General features: G+C 37.7%; 1 protein-coding gene across 1 annotated transcript in view; it reads left to right on the top strand.

Annotated features, from left to right (window-relative positions):
• spryd3 (SPRY domain containing 3) overlaps positions 1-19,980 on the top strand; it is a 95,462-nt gene that overhangs the window by 45,854 nt on the left and 29,628 nt on the right. The window contains 1 exon segment of the mRNA NM_001105694.1: positions 8,296-8,445. Coding sequence (NP_001099164.1) covers positions 8,296-8,445 — 150 coding nt within the window.

Below are 19,980 nucleotides of genomic sequence, written 5' to 3'. Positions count from 1 at the left end.
GTGTCAAGAAAATATCAGCCTGAACTGTTCATACAGGGCAGGATGGATTCATGCTTTCATGTTGTTGACAGCAAATTCTGACCCTACCATTTGAATGTAGCAGCAGAAATTGATTGAGTTGGATAGGTGTACCTCATAAAGTGGTCTGTCAGTGTTTAGTATATGACATAAAATAAATAATATTTTATTTATTTATTTACTTACTTTTGAGCTTAAGGTTTATTTGTTAAAAGGTGAACCAGGACTAAATGATATGATTTCTTTTTGTATATATATATACTATATTTTTCCTCAGACAAAATAAACCAATTTCACTTTTTTGATTGCACAATAGTATGTTTTTATTATACATTTTATTCAAACCCATATAAAAATATGGACTTCAGTTATCTCATTACCTCTTTACGCAGGTAAAAAAAAAGGGATGGGGATATACTTGCCACATCTTGTCCAAGAGTAAGAATTTTACTGGGACGACATGATGTAAACATACAAAAGTACTTTTCTGTCATAGATCATTTGAAATAATTTTGTTTTGCTTTTTTAAACCCGTCTTGGAAAGTGACAGGAATTCCCAGCGCTCCTCAAAACGGAGTCTGCATGTTGAGGCTTTTATTATGATGTTGTGTCAATTAAACAAGCAGCTGAATGCCAAGTTTGACTTAACACTTTCTGAAGAACTAGTTGAATTAAGGTTAAATTACATTTCGACAGCCCCTAACTGCTATCCGACAGACAACTTTTAACAACATTATTTGAGGCTGTCAAATCATAGACCGTTTTAAAGGGCTGAAGACGTGAGTTGAACAAGACAAACATCTCCGCTACTTCACTTGTGGGCGTCTCTGTTTTTGTGTCCAACGCCAACAGGAAGTTTTGCTCGCAATGTTGGACGTGTTGCCGGGGCAGCGGGTCAACAAAACAAGCTGCCGCCTCCACGTAGATCTGGGGATGGTGACGTTCGAGAGCATGTCGGATCTGTCAGCGCTGTCATCCGTGCATGCTGGGAACTGTTAAAAGCCTTAGGAGTGGTATAAAGGTAGACAGCCTTCCCATTACTCAGCATCAAGGAGGCAGGAAGGTGTGACTAGATGCAATTTTGCCTCCATCCTCAAATGAGCAGGCAACTGTCCTGGCATGAAAGAGGTTGATGTTGAACAACTTTGCATTGCACACTCCATTTTGCAAGGAAACGCTCAGTTTATAAGTTTCCTAGAGTTAAACAATTGAGTTTTACCATTTTTTAATTCATTCAGCCCATTTTCAGGTCTGGCAGGAGCACATTTAGCTTAGCTTAGCATAATTAATTTAATCGGATTAGACCATTAGCATATCAAAGAATTCACAAAAGTTTAGTTTGTAGCCATATTGGCCTAGAATATAGAAACATTTCATTTTCTGTCTGTCTTAACGCTCGATGTAAGCTTTAAACAGGACATTTATCAAAAATAAAATGCTAATGGTCTAATCAGAATAAATGAATTGTGCTAAGCTAAGCTAAAAGTCTTCCCATCGGACCGTAAGATCAGTTGAATGGATTCAAAATGGATAAAACTGAACTGTTTACCTCTAAATAGGGTTATAAAATGAGGTTTTACCCCAAAAAGTGAAGTGTTCCTTTAATAGCAATGAATGAATATCAGACCCTTGGTGGTTGCAGCCTCAGGAAATGAGAAGAGACTGTCTTCTGTTTGAGAAATGCACATTTTTGCATATCGAACACTGATCAGTTTAGTTGGATGTCAGTGGGGGATGTTCTTGGACAACTGACAGCAATCTGTTCATGTCCATTTAGCTGCATTGGACTTTTGCACGCACAGTTCTGAACTTTTTTGTAGAAAAAGTGTGGTCATGATCAGCATGTGGTTAGATGAGGCCCCCTGTCAGAGTCTCCGTCTGACCTGCAGTCGTGTACGGTTAAACTGTAAACAAGGATACCAGAGGTTATTGTGGATTGCATTGGAGAAATCTTTCCATTGCACCAATAAATGATTCTGCCCTTGCACACTGAAATTTATGAGTAATTAATGGCCACCAGTTGAAATCTGAAAGTAATCACAATGCCGTGTTGTGAATTTAGAAACTGTGCTCTCAATGCCATACAGCCAGCAGTGTTAGAGCAGTAGCGCTTTTTAGGCACAAAGTCATGTGCTGTCAAGAGAAGCACCATGTTAGTTTTTAAAGTGTCCATTCACTCAGAAATGGAAATCATGTTATTAATACCACCCTCAAGACTTTGAAGAACAAATTATGATATTTTAGATGAAATTCAAGAGCTCCCTCTTCCTCCATGGATGGCTATTATCCAAACTCATTCAAAGTCCAGAAAGGTACCAAATATCATTAAAAAAGTCTTCACAAGAGTATTTTCATAGCTTGATAATATTCCAACTGAATACCCATGGACTGTTTTGAAGATGTTTTTTTTTTATATCTTTTTTTTCCCGAAAAAGGCTGATCAGTTGCTGTCTATGGTCAGGGAGCTCTTTGATTTAATCCGATTTTGTTTAGAAGAAAAATTAATAAGATAATTAAAATTTTAGGGTGAACTAACCCATTAAATATTCATTGTTTTTGATTGTATGATGAATTGAATGATGGCAAAACTCTTGTCCAGGTTTTAACCTGAACTATCAGGATGTATGCTAAATCTTAGTCAGATTACCATATGATATCATATTATACCAGATATTAATCCAAAATATGCCAAAAATGCTATCTACATAATGTTTGTTGTTAAAAATACAAATGAAACACTTCAAAGTCCATTTGTTATCCATAAATGTTAGTTGTTTCCAGAATTTCCCTATTTATGCATTATTCTAGCCAATAAATGTAATGTAATGTGTATTTATATAGCGGATTTATCATGTATGGCCATACATCCAAAGCGCTTCACAATCATAAGGGGGGGTCTCTCCACACCACCACCAGTGTGCAGCATCCTTTTGGATGATGCGACGGCAGCCACAGGACAAGGGCACCACTGCGCTCACCACACACCAGCTATTGGTGGAGGGAAGAGACAGTCAATTCAGTGGATGGGGATGATTGAGATGCCATGATCGGTAAGGGCTAATGGAGGGAATTTGGGCTGGACAACGAGTTACACCCCCTACTCTTTACGAGACGTGCCGTGGGATTTTTAATGACCACGGAAAGTCAGGACCTTGGTTTAACGTCTTATCCGAAAGACGGTGCCCACTGGCAGTAAGGTGTGCCCTTCACTTTACTAGGGCATAAGGAGTCACACACAGGTTAAGGAAGTCTTTTCTATTTGTATTACATAATATCGGATTTCTGCTACTGTTGAATGAAACTTAAGACATGTTTGACAGAAATTTGACCTCTCGGCATGTCAAAATGGTTCCATTGGTGAGTTCTTCTTTCATTTGTAAGGCTAGGTGGGGCTGTCAATATCACCCACATGTCTGTAGCTGAAAGACCAAGCCCAACCCTTGCTACTCCATGAACTTACTGTAGACAGGTCAACTGTCACTGATAATCATACAACATCTTTGACTGCTTCCACACCTGATGGAAAAAGTCATTGAAAAGATGTGTCATTATTTCTGTGCGTTCGAGTTTGCCCATACTTGATCTGATTTCATGTCAATTGTTCATCTAAATATTCTTCTCCTAACTGCCTCGAGCTCGAAGTCATCATTCAGTGGTTTTCCTGATGAATGCATACATTTGCTGTTTAAAAGTTGTACATTTATTTGATTGAAAATACATAAAAATCATGATTACATGCACAATTTCCTGTTTAAAGCCCTGCTCATGCTGCAATTTCAGCCACAATTTTGGTCATCTGTGGCAAATTTGGGAAAATCTGACTGCCACTTAATGGTTGTTGCGATTACATTTTCTGTTTGATGAAGTTCTGGCAGTTTCCAAAGATTTCAGACTGTTTCCTGCTGTGTGACTTGATCTTACAAGCCATGATCCTGTCAAACCAAGAACCGATAGGAGCACCGAGACTGATCATGCAGTCAGAGCAACAATTTCAAACCAATGCGGGAAAAATGTCAAAGAAATTCTATTATTGAATGAATTGATTCATTAAAGATTATTCATTTAACCAACAGTGGATCTGTGATGTCTTCGTAAAGTTGAAAAAAATTTGATTGTCTAGAGCAGGGGTGTCCAAACTCGGTCCTGGAGAGCCGGTGTCCTGGAGAGTTTAGTTCCAACCCTAATCAAACACACATGAACCAACTAATCAAGCTTGCCAGATATACGAGAAACTTCCTGGCAGGTGTGTTGAAGCAAGCTGGAGCTAAACTCAGCAGGATCGATCCAGGATCGAGTTTGGACACCCCTGGTCTAGAGGCTAATCTAACCAGTTTAAGAAAAATTGGGACCCATTTAAGAAATATATTCAAGAACATGTTTTATTTTCAAATACAGACCAAGTCCTTGTTCCAGCAAATTGATTCTTTTTCCTTCCTAAGTGCAAAGTAGAGTGTATTGTGTGATCGTACAATTGTAGTTTTTGCCAAGCCACATTATTATTTACCTTTTTATTTGTTGGTATGTTTTTTATTTTATTTATTTATTTATTTTCTTTCTCACTGTATGTTCTTAAATTAATACTATCTATTCTTTTTGAAATATAATTTTGTTTTGTCTTTTTTTATGTAATTTGCCATAAAAGTCATAAATAAAAAAATAAATAAATAAAAAAACTGCAAAACTGGGAAGTCGTTGTAAACTGTAGTCTTTACTGTAAAGCTTGTCACTTCTTTAAAAAACACACTACTGTTTGAATAAAGTACTACGCTCTGTGAAGTAAAAAAAAAAAAGATTATTCATTTAATTATTGAGGCATGTTTTTTCAGAATTAGCATGAAAGTCATGCAGTCTGACAAGCTACAAGCATTTAGGATTATTAAAAACCGTGCAGCCCAGTGAGCCCAACTTAAAAAAACATGTATTATATATTGATAATATTTTGGTCACATTTTTGATGGTCCAATTTACTATAAGTTACATTGCATCTAGATGCCAACTAATTCTCATTAGATTGTAAGTAGACTGTTAGGCTGGGGTTAGGGTAAGTGTAAGTTGACATGTACTTGCAAAGTTTCTTATAGTCAGTTAAATGTCTGTTGGAGGAGCAGTATCAACAGATATTAAGCAGTCTACTAATATTCAAATAGACCATCAAAATAAAATGTTATATATTTTTGCATCTTAAGGATTCTTTTAGGATTCTTTAATGCAAATAATAGACAATCTGGGAGCTTGTGGAAGGTCCTGTTTTGTTATTTGTTGTTATTTAAAGCTGTTTGCACATTGGCAAATGAAAAAAGATCTGTACGTTAGATATCTTACATGGAGCCCCTTTAGTTTCGTTGCTAAATCATTTTGTTAAACAGCGTTTTCAAAGGTATTTAAACATGCGTGTAAACATGATAGCTTGCCATAAACCCTGATCTTCCTTTGCTTGAAAAGCTGAGTTTTAGCCAGGCATGTTTGCAGCACAGCATATCCAATATCCCTGCTCACTGCCAGGAAGACTAGTTTGTAGGTATGTCTGATTTATGACAATATCCCTCTAGGTGCTTTTACATTAATGCAGAGTTCAGACTGCATGGTTTTCAAAATAGCCGTGTCACAGATGTTTTCACACTGTATGACTATCTGGGGTAGTATTTTGCTGTTGCTTCGGTGGATCGGTGGCAGGGTTTCATACTGCGTGACTTTAGAGGAAGAATCACTGACAACTTTGTCTTCGTCCACAAACTACGTCTCACAACCAAACACACGCAAGAAATGACATGAAAACAACGTAAGGTCTGGTAGTATATCTTTTGTTATTAATTAAATATGAGAAAAAAGTCTTTAATGGAGTTGAAAATGTTCTTATTTTGCTCACCTGGGTCTGAAGGGAATTAGCAATTTCTCAACTTTTTTTTTTCCTACCTGGTTGTGATATTGCTTAGATGACATGTCAAACCAACACGAGTGAACGGGTGACCAGTGACTGTCAAGGTCCAAAACTACACTGTAAAAGATTTGCAGAATATGAGTCATGCGCTATCAGTCTTTTTAAAGCCCTTTAGAATCACTGTGTGAGCAACAGACCAGAATTTGAAGTCATTACTGGCTAAAAATCCTCCCCTCTGGCATGCTTCTCAATCATGTTTGGTTTGAAATGTGAGTCATTGAACTACTTTTTAAGGTGTTGTTATGGTCCTGTTTGTCATTTTTGGACTCTATTTGCTTTTATTGTATGAAAAAAACTGCAGGAAATTCATTGCGTTTACTTAATTTCAGTTTTATAAATATCACACATTTTAAAACATTTATTCATTCATTTTCCTTCGGTTTAGTCCCTTATTATCAGAGGTCGCCACAGCAGACTGAACCACCAACTATTCCAGCATATGTTTTACACAGCAGATGACCTTCAAGCCACAACCCAATACTGGAAAACATCCATTCACTCATTAACACACATACTAAAGCCAATTTAGCCTATCCAATTCACCTATAGTTTTTTTTTGTCTTACCTGGTTGTGATATTGCTCAGATAAAACGTCAAACCAACACGAGTGCTCCTGCCAAATTTACACTAGTTTTTCCTCCATTTCTTGACTGAAAAGAAACACTTTTAGCTTCTCCTCCAATCTCCTGCTGGCCTGCAGATTTCACATGGGATGATTTGAATCTCAGACAGGTCTAGATATTTCTCATGGGTTGTCAGCGAATCATCAGCGATTCTCTCAGATTGTATCTTTGACAGTTCACACTATGTGATTGTTAGTAAAGTGAACGAGCACCGATTTGCCTGTGATTTCAGTCATTTGTCTATGATTTTTCAAAACCTGTGGGCAAGTCAAAATCAAGACTAAAATCATGCAGTCTCAGCTCGGCATAAGTTTGACGGGGTGGTCTAGGACTACACATAATTTAAAAAATCTAACATTGCAATGTTTTTTTTCGTCTGTGCGATATATGACGATATCAATACAATTTCACCGGTTGACTTGAATATCTCTATTTGCAAAGAATTGATAGTTTTGGACTGATTGGAATGGTTGTTTAGGAATGTGCATATGCATAAAATCTAATTCACAAATTACATAAATACATACAGTAAAAGTTACATTTAAAATAAGTGAAGTTTTATAAGGCGAGGCAGTGGCGCAGTAGGTAGTGCTGTCGCCTCACAGCAAGAAGGTTGCTGGGTCGCTGGTTCGAACCTCGGCTCAGTTGGCGTTTTCTGTGTGGAGTTTGCATGTTCTCCCTGCCTTCGTGTGGGTTTACTCCGGGTGCTCCGGTTTCCCCCACAGTCCAAAGACATGCGGTACAGGTGAATTGGGTAGGCTAAATTGTCCGTAGTGTATGAGTATGTGTGTGTGAATGTGTGTGTGGATATTTCCCAGAGATGGGTTGCGGCTGGAAGGGCATCCGCTGCGTAAAAACTTGCTGGATAAGTTGGCGGTTCATTCCGCTGTGGCGACCCCAGATTAATAAAGGGTCTAAGCCGACAAGAAAATGAATGAATGAATGAATGAAGGAAGGAAGTTTTAGAAACCAATTTTGAGAGGAGCACATGATATGATTCATTGTGGCTGGTCTCTTATCTGCAATCATCAGTTAACCCATTAGATTAATCCAAACCTACAATAAATAGCCCTTTTCACCTTATTTCCCTTATCTTCACTTTGGAAGAATCGCCCCATTTTCTCTTTTTCCTTCTTTACCAGGGGAGCTTTCTAGACCTACCTGATTTCAGACCCCTTTTTCATGCTAAATGACTATGCGGGAGCTCGTGCTCAGTTATCTCTGAGCTCAGGATTCTCTCCTGGGACAGCATGTCAAACCTTCAATTATTATCAAGCTAATATCTTAGTGTGAACTCTTATAACAGTGTTGTGTCATTTTCTTACAGTATTTAGGTACAGTAACTTAATAACAAATATTAAAATAGTTCAATAAAATGTATTTTTATTAAAGTTACTAATAACACAATGTCTTATGCTTGAATGCTTTTAAAATCCTCATACGGTCACAGGCCTTATAAACACGCAAATGATACAGTATAATAAAGTCACAACACATTGCATTTCTTGTGATGTGACTATTGATAATGATCACACTGCAATATTGATACTGAAACGATATATTGCAAAGTCCTAGTGTGCTCCAAACTGGAGTTCGGTTGATGAAATTTTCTGCATGTCAAAGGCTTCCTACAAAGTGTGAAATTTGTTTAAAGTCATCTGATAATTTAATTGATTTAATTGAATTCTGATTAAGTCTATGATGTCTTTGCCACAGCTTCTGGAATATGTTGGGAAAGGGAAGAGCTTGATGGACGTGGGTCTTGCTCAGGCCCGGCAGCCCCTCACCACCAGAAGTCACTATTTTGAAGTGGAGATTGTGGATCCCGGAGAGAAGTGCTATATCGCCCTGGGTCTGGCAAGAAGAGTAAGTCATCTGCTGTATTGGTACTTATTTAAGCCACCAATATACCTCAAACAAAATTGAGGAATGATATCACGTCATTTTGAACAAAATCTGACCAAAACTAAGATCTTTTTGAGTATATTTAAAATTTGTTACAAGTTCAAACAGCTCACCAAAACAAACTTTTTGGTGAGTTTGTTGTGGTCCATTTTTGAGCTGCTATTGGTCAGTGATGATTACACATTGGGATACATGCACAGTGACTTTTAATTTTCAGTCAGCCAGCCCAAATTATTCTGTTGAACCATTACAAAATCAGCATGTTTAAGATCTGATTTCTTTAAAAATGAGTGATCTTCACTGCCTGATTGATATACGATATAAAGGGGGTCTCAGACCAGAAAGGAAGCACTGCATTAAATTACATTTTTCCCTGCCAGAATTATTTTACTCCAGTATTTTCAATAGCGTTTTTGCACTAGCATGCTGCTACTGATGGTGCTAGCATTTACACTGTCTTTCATCTCATTTTACGCTTGAACTAACGAATGCTTAAGTCTATTCAACTGAATGTATTTTAATTACATTACAACATTGATGCTGTATAGAAACATTATGAAATTGAAAGTAGTCTCTTTAACCCTTCAGCAGAAGTTTATTGCTGGCTAAAAAGCACTGGTTGTGCATATAACCCATTGCATGACACATTTAAAACCTGTTCTGTAATGGTGGGGATTTCAAACGGTTCAGAAACAGTATACCCTTACTCCGCTTTTTTGAAACTTTTTTTTTTTGCCCTCATATGAAAAACAGAAAAGATCCTTTGAAAAAGCCTTTAGAAGTTTCTTCTAATAATTGCGTTGGCTTAAATCAATGAAAGTACAATCAGTATTTAGTAAATATACTGTAAGTTAAAATGTCGCCAATGTTAACGAGTGAAACCTAAAGGGGCGATGAGTTTTAAAATGTATGAATACAGTCTTAAAATGTGTTCTATTTCACTCTCTGATTTGTGTATATACCCTGGTATGGATAAAAACAAATGGATAAAAATGAGTGTACAGTAAGGTCTGAATATAAACCAAGATATTGCTTATGCGTCTCCACAACACTGTGACCTCATAACAGGCATGGTTTGACATTATAACATGCCCTGAGGCGCAGTGTGTGCAAATAGAAGCAACAGTTTGAGAAGTGTCATACTCAGATGAAAAGTTCACTCATCTGTCATCATGTACTCATATACAAGTTGAGCCAAATCACTTGTGTTTCTTCTGTCAAATGGTGACCAGTGACTGTCAAGGTCCAAAACTACACTGTATAAGATTTGCAGAATATGAGTCATGCGCTATCAGTCTTTTTAAAGCCCTTTAGAATCACTGTGTGAGCAACAGACCAGAATTTGAAGTCATTACTGGCTAAAAATTCTCCCCTCTGGCATGCTTCTCAATCATGTTTGGTTTGAAATGTGAGTCATTGAACTACTTTTTAAGGTGTTGTTATGGTGCTGTTTGTCATTTTTGGACTCTGTTTGCTTTCACTGTATGAAAAAAAACAGCGGAAAATTAATTGCTTTTACTTAATTTCAGTTTTATAAATATCACACATTTTAAAACATTTATTCATTCATTTTCCTTCGGTTTAGTCCCTTATTATCAGAGGTCACCACAGCAGACTGAGCCACCAACTATTCCAGCATATGTTTTACACAGCAGATGACCTTCCAGCCACAACCCAATACTGGAAAACATCCATTCACTCATTAACACACATACTAAAGCAAATTTAGCTTATTCAATTCACCTGTAGCGCATGTCTTTGGACTGTGGGGGAAACCATTGCACCCGGAGGAAACCCACTTGAACACAGGGAGAACATGTAAACTCCACATAGAAATGCCAACTGGTCTAGCCATGACTCAAACCAGTGACCTTCTTGCTTGGCGACAGTGCTAACCAGTGAGCTACCTCACCACCCCCATTTTGGAATATTATTGTACATTTTGATAGGGTAGAAGAAAAGTAAACAAGAATCCAAAATGATTGTTTAGACCCCCGGATATGTTTATATATTTAAAAAAAAACAATTAAATAAAAAAAATCAAACACACACAAAAAAACATGTACTGACCAGACCAATTGTTTACACACCAAACTTAAAACCTGGTCACATGACATGTCACACAGCACCGAAGAATGTAAAACTGAACTATCATCTCGTATGCAAGGAGTAAACATTTCCACCAAAGTTTTTCAAAACTTTCAATTTTCATACATTTGTTTGAATGTATCTCTCTTACGCTGACAGCATGATATTAGCCCCGGTGTTGACTCACCGGCAGGTTTTTGAGAAGCCACCGAAAAATGCCTGAAGTTAAAAGTGCCTGTTTGACGTGTCATCTGAGCAATACCACAACCAGGTTTAAAAAGAAAAAAGTTTGTGATCAATTTTCAATTCCCTTCAAAAGCCAGTTGAGCAAAATAAGTACATTTTCTACTCCACTAAAGACTTCTTTTTCATTATTGGCCCGTTTCCACTGAGTGGTACGGTTTTATGGCCGCTTCTATTGTCAAAGGCATACCGAACCGAACCCTTTGTAAAGGGTACCAAGAGTACCAAAATGCAGAGCTAGATGCGCAGCTGAACGCTATTGCTTTACAGAGATGCATCATTCGCTTGCACACCAAGCCAAAATGAAAACAAAGGAACCGCCATGTTATAAATACACAGACAAGACAAACCTTGTCATCGTCTTGATGAACAGCCACAAAGCTATGAAGAACAAAATCTGCTGTGCCCTGTTGTTGTTTCACAAGCCCATCTAAAAGTGCGAGCGGTTTTAGTTTGTCCAGAAAGCTCGTGACCACGTCTATATTTGAAAGAACAAACTTTTTGAGTCCACTTCTGTCAGAAAAAAACAAACGCGAGAGTGAAGCACAAAAAAACCAAGTAGAAGCCAGAAAAACAGCAGCAAATGATGCGTCAGCAACCTAAAACATGAACAAACTGCCATGTTTAACTATTATCATCGCCTATTGGACTATTATAAACTTAGAATGACGTGATTATTCTCTAACAAGAGGCTACATGTGCTGCTGAAGATTAAAGACACATATGAGAGGTTTGCACTTACTGTGGGCTATATTTCGTGTTGTTTATTAACCTAAATAAGGACTAAATGTATGCTTTGTGTAGTTTTTCTGTAAGTGGTAACATATCGGAGACTGTAAGGGTCTGTATGTGTTCATATATGTTGCATTTATTTATTTATTTGATATAATTGCACACATTACAGAAGGTTATTTCACACTATCTTTGATCTGCAGTTATGATCAAATTATGTTCATAAAAAAGTTAGTATAAAACATTTATACTGAAGTATTTATGTGTGTAAAGCATCTGTTTTGTGGGAAGTGCTTCTCATATGATGTGAATGACCCATAGAGCTTTACTGTAGACTTTTCCTCGAGCGAAAATTACCTAACCTGAAACTTTTTGTCATTCACCACGCCCACCAAAAGAGTTCCATTGGTACCCTTTTAGCAGTGGAAATGCAAGCCTGATAAAGGTGACCCGTACCGTACTGTACTGTACCACTCAGTGGAAATGAGCCATACTGTATGTAGTTAATAATAACCTCATGCTGTTTCCCTGTCATTCTTACGTGTGTTTGGTTGTGAGATGTAGTTTGTGGACCGAGACAAAATTGTCAGCGATTCTTTCTCTTATAAAGTCATGCAGTGTGAAACCCCTTGCCGTCAATCTGTCTTGCAGCGTAAACACAGCACCGACAAAATGCTACCAGACATTGTCATGAAGTGTGAAAGCATCTGTGACGTGACTACTTTGAAAATTGTGCAGTCTTAACTCAGCATTATTCATGCTTAAAATTGCAATTAAAGGGATAGTTGACCAAAATAAATTCTATTTCTTCTTCATTTCCTCACACTCAAACCGTTCTAAAGTTTTTTCTGTCTTCTGTTTAACACAAAACAAGATATTCTGAAGCTTGTTGGGAAAAAAGCAAACAAAGTAGGAACAACAACAACAACAAAAAACTATCAATCACTTGTTTTTTCCTCCGAAAATTCTACGGTATTTCTTCCTTTGTGTTTAACAGAAGAAAGAAACTCAAATAGGCACAAGTGAAGGATGAGTAAATGACAGATTTAAAAATTTTTTTTGGCTAACTACCCCTTTAACAAAACGTCTTTATCTATGGTTAACGATAATAAGCTTGCTCATTGAGGGTGAGTCAACAACTGGAGATCTTGCATGCGCGGTGGGAACAAGAACGTGACCACCGTGTTCTTCCCTCTTCCTGTTCTTCTGTACGAGGTCATAAGGAAAGCGAGGGGTAATTAGTCTCAGGTTGGGAACTACAGACAGTAAACAAAGAGTTGAGTCGTGCAAGGCCATCGGTTGCTCAGAGAAACAGAGAGTAATCTATTGTTTTTTTTTTTACTCATTTAGACTCGTTGTGGAACTTTGTATCTGTGTTTCATTACGTATCAAATATCAGGTAAAGCATAGCAGACTAATTACTGTTTACTCTCATTGGACGTGTACCCTGTACTTTGCATCCTGTGTCTGAAGAGATGTTCTTTTACGAACAATGAGGTTGTTAATTGTTACAACATCAAGTGCGCGTGTCAGCATTTGAGGAACAACAATGTAATGACAACAAACCTGGGTAATGGCAGGATCTCCGCTGAACATTAGATGGACTGAATTACAAGCTACTCTGTTCTCCGACAGTTTCAGCTATCGGAGATCAGTGAACTCCGTGAACACCACTGGGTCTGGCTAAATGAGCTCGTACGCATGCATCCGGAATATACACGGAGTTGCTAGGATGCAAGACAAAGATTTTGTGGGTTGTAACGAGGGGCGGAAGTGCGAACCGGAGCCTTTGTGACCATGTCTGCGTGAACAGTTTAGACCCTGATCACCTCCTGACCTTACCGCTCTCACACCAACCTTTTCCTTTCAATCGAGGCTTTGGTTCCAGCTTGCGCTTCCCATGAATCCATCGAGGGAGTGTGTTCCTGAAACCCTAGTGTCCTCATTTATTTTGGAAACACTCATGGTTTAAAGTGGAGATCAGCTTTTGAAGTGTTTAGGCAAGAAGCACAACAGTTCATCTGTCACCAGTCTATCTGACCTCTTTCGGCACTCCATTGTGCTATTTGCCTGGGTGTTTCGTCAGCTTATTTGCCAAGTTTTAGGCAGATTAGCTTCTAGGCTTTCATCAATGCTGGGGCAGAGAAAAAAAAAAACCTTATTTTTAATCCTGTTTTATATACGAGTTGATGTAAAAAAAAAAAAAAAAAAAAAGTCATCAAAATGACATTTACAAATTTAGTTTGATGGATTATTGGTAAACATCCACATAGTTTCATAGGGCTGTAAAATAAATCTGAATCACGATTTAGCATAAGCTGTTAAAACTTTTAACTATAAATTAAAAGTATTAACGTATGCTTCTTGTTTCAACAAGCTTTAGAAACGTAACATAAATTCCGCTTTTAAATAATAGGTCGCCTATAGCTTTCGTCATGAGGCTGTGTTCAAAATGATATCAATGTTTTCAAAGTGCACAATTGTAAACATGGAGATCGCTAAAACTGAACTGTAAAAATAGTTAGAAAGCAAACTGCACCTAAGAGATATGACCTTAATGCTTTTTTATTTTTAATATTTCCAACTTTGAATGTTAGAATGTTCTTAATGAATAGGGCATATGGGGGATAAGTGGGAACTATGTTTCTAACTACAGCTCCAGAGCTGTAGTTGCAAGTGCTCAAGTTTGCGAATGTTTGTTGGTGCGACGGATTTGGGAAACGGCAAATCAACAAACTATGTTTATAACGACGAAACTTGCGACCTTATTTGGCTAACGATGGTTTTGGGAAACGCACCCCTAGACAGCTATAATTAGTAGTGCATTTAAAAGCATTTGAACGCATCCAGGTATATATTGTAAACCGCTCTTTTCAAAATCTGTGCATGATCCGCAACCAATGCAAATTCAAAAATAGGCCACGCCTACCCAATGACGTAGTAGCAATTACTATAAAACCCCTGGAAAAAGTGCCTGCCATCTCTAAAACAAAATTATGTTTTGCTGGATTTATGATAATATTTAAACAAAGCCAGATTTTCTCATTGAACCGCAATGCTGTAAACGAAAGGTTACATTTGAGAAATGAAAGGACTTGAAAATGTTTTTCCTAATAATCACAGTAACTTCAAGAAGAGGGTTTATCTGCTTTCAATGATTCAATATAACTAATAACCACATGACTATGGAATCATCTTTCAGAAGGATTTATTTCAAACACTACTTAAGTTATGAAATTTGGAGCGAACTGTGAAACTTGTCGCACAAGCTTGCGTTTTCCGTCTGACGTATTTGTGCGCGTATGAATGGAAGTCTATGGGGAAAAAAGTCGAGTGTGACGCAGCTTAAAGCCACATTAATAGATGTGGTATTTATACATACTGTCAGATGTAGCAGCAACACAGAGCCAAAGTTCACTGAGAAGCGATACAACAACTGTCAAATTACTGAATGATTTAAAAAATCATGTTGATTAAATAGTCTACAATTAAACACTTCTCCATCTGAAAGCAGTTGCTGAAGATTGACAGAATCTGCTTTACAGACAAAATCCGCATGTAAATTGGCTTTGATTTAAAATGACGATTATTAAAATATATACGTTTATAAATATAAAGTATGTTACTCAATTAATTAGAATTTTGTTGCTGTGATTTAATTCTTAAATAGAGTGTTTCTAATATGTCATCCAATAGTTCCTGTTTTAAATATGCTTGACCACATTTTTTTCCATTAATCTTTATTTCTATAGTGCTTTTTACTATTTAAATGGTTCGTATAGCTCAACATAGATGAAGAAAAGAGTCAAATCCATGATATTTCAATTTGTGAAACATTTCAGTAATTAAGGCAGGCAGGAGAGTAGTGTAGAATGCTGGTGTAGATCTAGTAAATGAAATTTTAGCTTAGATCATTGTAATGCAAATGTCAGCGAGTTCTGCAAACCATGGTAAACATGTACATGAGTCAGAAGAAATAAAATGCAGGCCACATTCTAGTGTTTATTGAAAAATAAATAGTAGTATATATATATAGTTTTGCTCTGTATATGAATAAAGGTGCTCATGATAAAATGAATTTAAAAAATAAGCTGGGTCTCACTTCATATTAAGTGTCCTTAACTAATATGTACTTACATCAAAATAAAAATACAATGTACTTAATGTTATCATAATGTATTGCAGAACACTTCTAGTGCTATTGAGCTGGGATACGGGTAGGGTTTGGGACAGGTTTTGTGGTATGGGTTGGTTTTAAGGATGGAATAAGGTGCAAGGCAAATTACAGGAAAGGAAATTACAGATGTACAGTAATTACATCCAAGTATTTAATCGAGTATAAGTACATTGTAAAACCATGTATTTACACAATAAGTACCTTTTTCCAAAGTATTATTTTAGTCTTAAGTACATGTTAGTCAAGGCCACCTAATATTAAATTGGTCCAAAAGCTGAATTACACTTATTTATTTATCTAGCTAATTTGCAGCACTTGTTCTTGTTTAGGCTTTAATTTTTACGCCACACTTATTTGCAGTGGCAGGTCCTAAACTTTGAATACCCTTCCTACTGAGCTTTGTAAAATCCCTGATCTGCCCCTTTTTTAAAGCCAAGCTTAAGACCTACTTGTTCAAAATTTTTAATGTTTTGCTGTATTTTATAGATATTTCTTGTATTGGTTTTGTATTGTTTGGTTTTTAGTTGTGTTGTACACTACAAAAGTCTTGCGTCAATCCCAGTTGTAAAAACAACAAATAATAACTTGACTTCAAGTTGATGATTTGGAAAAGTGGCAGATGCATGTAAACAAATGTATTAAGACAATTGTACTGCCCATTAATCATGGTTTTGGGGTTACATTCAGTATGGGAGCCTTGCAAGAGATCTGCAGACTGGATGGCAACATCAACAGCCTGAGTTATCAAGACATTTGTGCTGCCCATTACATTACAAACCACAGGAGAGGGTAAATTCTTCAGCAGGATAGTGCTCATACTTCAGCCTCCACATCAAACTTCCTGAAAGCAAAAAGTGCTCCAAGATTGGCCAGCCTAGTCACCAGAAATGAACATTATTGAGCATGTCTGGGGTAAGATGAAGGAGGAGGCATTGAAGATGAATCCAAAGAGTCTTGATGAACTTTGAGAGTAGTGCAAGAACTCTTTCTTTGCCATTCCAGATGACTTTATTAATAAGTTATTTGAATTATTGCAGAGATGTATGGATGCAGTCCTCCAAGCTCATAGGAGTCATACACAACATTAACTCTTTTCCCACTGGTCCATGACTTTATATTCTATACCAGGGGTCACCAACCCTGTTCCTGGTGAGCTACCTTCCTGCAGATTTTAGTTGCAACCCTGACCAAACACACCTGTTTGTAATTATCAAGTGCTGCTTTAGGTACAATTAATTGGTTCAGGTGTGTTTGATCAGGGTTGGGACTGAATTCTGCAGGAAGGTAGCTCTCCAGGAACAGGGTTGGTGACCCCTGTTCTATACTGTACATTATTTCTATTAAGTGACAAGACTAGTCTAAGCAAAGTCAGACTTTACAGTCCTGATTAAATAACTAAAAATCAAGACATGATCATATTTAATTTTGGTAAAATAAGCGTAATCTAGAGGCCTTTGCCTTTTATATAGGCCACTTCTGATACCAAATGATCAACTAGAAGTCAAGTTATTATTTGTTGTTCTTGGATACTTGGATAGGCGACAAGACTTTTGTCAGGTAGTGTATAATTGGTTTTTAATAGTGTAAGGCACTTTGGTCAACCTTGGTTGTAGTAAGGTGCTATATAAATAAAGGTTGATAAATAAAGGTTGATTGATAGATCGATACACGCTTCAAAGAGTTTACTTTCTTAAAGTGCTCATAGTTTATTGTTGGACGATGACAGGAGCTTGCACAAATGCCATTCCCAGCGCCCGTATTGTGGTTGTTGGAGGCAGGTACCCTCTTGGCCTAATCTCTGCTCTATATGTCAGATGTGTAGATCTGCATCTGCCTCCACCGGCAGCCTCTCCGCTACTTGTTGTCTTTGCCACAGTGTGGAAATGCAGGCAGCTCGAGTATCGCACATAAAAGCCCCTGGGTGGATCTGATAGGGCTCTGCCGCGGACACATACGCAACTGTTTGTGTTTCTTGGAAGCTCCACGCGTCTCTCTAATGGCTTTTGCAGTCTCCTCAGGGGGCCAGAAACGCTGTATGCATGAACAGCTCCTCTTCTCAAACAGTATATAATTTCGTTTGCCGAATTCAGAAAAAAATGTTATGTGGGTCGCGCTGGGTGATTGATGGCTTGTGTGCTTTGCGAGGCATGCTGAAGTGTCTGCTTGTGTGTTTACGCACGCTACATGATATGGAACGCAGATGTAATCGAACGAATGCACGGAATGCACGATCATTTATCACCGTGTCAGGGCGCAGATGTAAACTCACTCGAAATTAAGTAATGTTTGCAAACAGTTTACTTTTGTCATGTGTCGTTCCAGAGAGCGCCGCTCCATTGTCTCTACATGTTTCAAGCTGTTTGTCGGATTGGCCTTGGGTGTTCTCATCATTATCATGGGATTCATCATAACTGCCTTCTCGGGTTGCACAACTTTACCCAGCGCTGGAGCTGAAATCCTAAAGAAATGATGTTAAAGAGAATAGTTGATGGTTTACTCGCCATCAAGGGGTTTCACAGCTTTCGAAATTTCTTTTTTCTGTTGAAGACAAACGTAGATATTTTAAAGAATGCTGAAAACCATTGAGATTCGTAGTAGGAAAAGTCATTGACGGGTGCAACAATATAGACTTTTGTTTAGTTTTTTTGTTTTAAGGTCGCAATTTTGGCATAGTTCAGTATATACCCTCACCAGCCACTTTATTAGGCACACCTGTCCAACTGCTTGTTAATGCAAATTTCTAATCATCCAATCACATGGCAGCAACTCAATGCATTTAGGCATGTAGTCATGGTCAAGACGATCTGCCGCAGTTCAAACCGCGCATCTGAATGGTGAAGATAGGTGATTTCAGTGACTTTGAAGGTAGCATGGTTGTTGGTGCCAGACGGGCTGGTCTGAGTATTTCAGAAACTGCTGATCTACCCAAGTTTTCACACACAACCATCTCTAGTGTTTTACAGAGAATGGTCTGAAAAAGGAAAAATATCCAGTGAGCGGCAGTTCTGAGGGCGCAAATGCCTTGTTGATGCCAGAGGTCAGAGGCTTACCAAAATTGGACTATAGAAGATTAGAAAAATGTTGCCTGGTCTGATGAGTCTTGATTTCTGCTGCAACATTCGGATGCTAGGGTCAGAATTTGGCATCAACAACATGAAAGCATGAATCCATCCTGCCTTATCAAAGGTTCGGGCTGATGATGGTGGTGTAATGGTGTGGAGATATTTTCTTGGCACACTTTGGACCTGTTAGTACCAATTGAGCATTGTCTTAACGCCACAGCCTACCTGGGTATTGTTGCTGACCATGTCCATCCCTTTATGACCACAGTGTATAACGCACCAAAATCTCTAAGGAATATTTCCAGTGCCTTGTTGAATCTATGCCACGAAGGATTAAGGCAGTTCTGAAGGCAAAAGCGGGTACAAAACAGTACTAGTACGGTGTAACTAATAAAGTGGCTATGAGTTTACAGTATGTTCAGTTAAAAAAAAAAACTGGTTAGGGTCAAAACAAAATTAAGGAAAAAAACTCTACAAGTCAAAAAAATAAAATATATCAAAAACGATCTTAAATTAACAGTGTTTTAAGGCTTTTCAGTTATCTAACAGTAGTTTTCAGTTACATTAACTGAATAATATAATCAAAAGTAACACTGCATACATTACGGTATTTATTCTTTACTGTAATTATTAAATAAAGGTTAACCTTTAATGAGCTATAGAGCCATTCGCTATGGCTTTATTAGGCTGGCTTGTGTAGCAAGCCAGACTACTGTTATCCTATTAAACTTATTATTATTAGGCTGGCTTGTGTAGCAAGCCAGACTACTGTTATCCTATTAAACTTATTATTAGGCTGGCTTGTGTAGCAAGCCAGACTACTGTTATCCTATTAAACTTATTATTATTTTTATTATTAATATTATTATTCTTCTTCTGAGACTAAAAATTAAACTCTATCTCCACCTAGACCTTTCAAGCTATGACCATCAAACTCGGGTCAGACCTCCGAACTATTCTGACTCGAGTTGCTATATCCTTTCCGACTGATCCGACTTTCGGTTTCCCGAAAAACGTCCCGGGACCGTCGGAAAAATCCCATAGACGTAACATTGGGTCAAACTTTGTGACCTCATAACTCCGCATCAGAATGTCACACAGACTTCTAACTGGGCTGATTTAACTCAGACTATCAAACTGCCAATGACTGATCACCTTTAAACTTTCTGGCCACGCCCTAGCAACCACTTTTGG

Source organism: Danio rerio, chromosome 23 (genome assembly GCF_052040795.2).
Source record: "Danio rerio strain M-AB ecotype USA chromosome 23, GRCz13ab, whole genome shotgun sequence".
NCBI classification, from domain to species: Eukaryota; Metazoa; Chordata; class Actinopteri; order Cypriniformes; family Danionidae; genus Danio; species Danio rerio.
The sequence above is the reverse complement of the archived record's forward strand: the minus strand, read 5'-3'. Positions and strand labels throughout refer to the sequence as shown.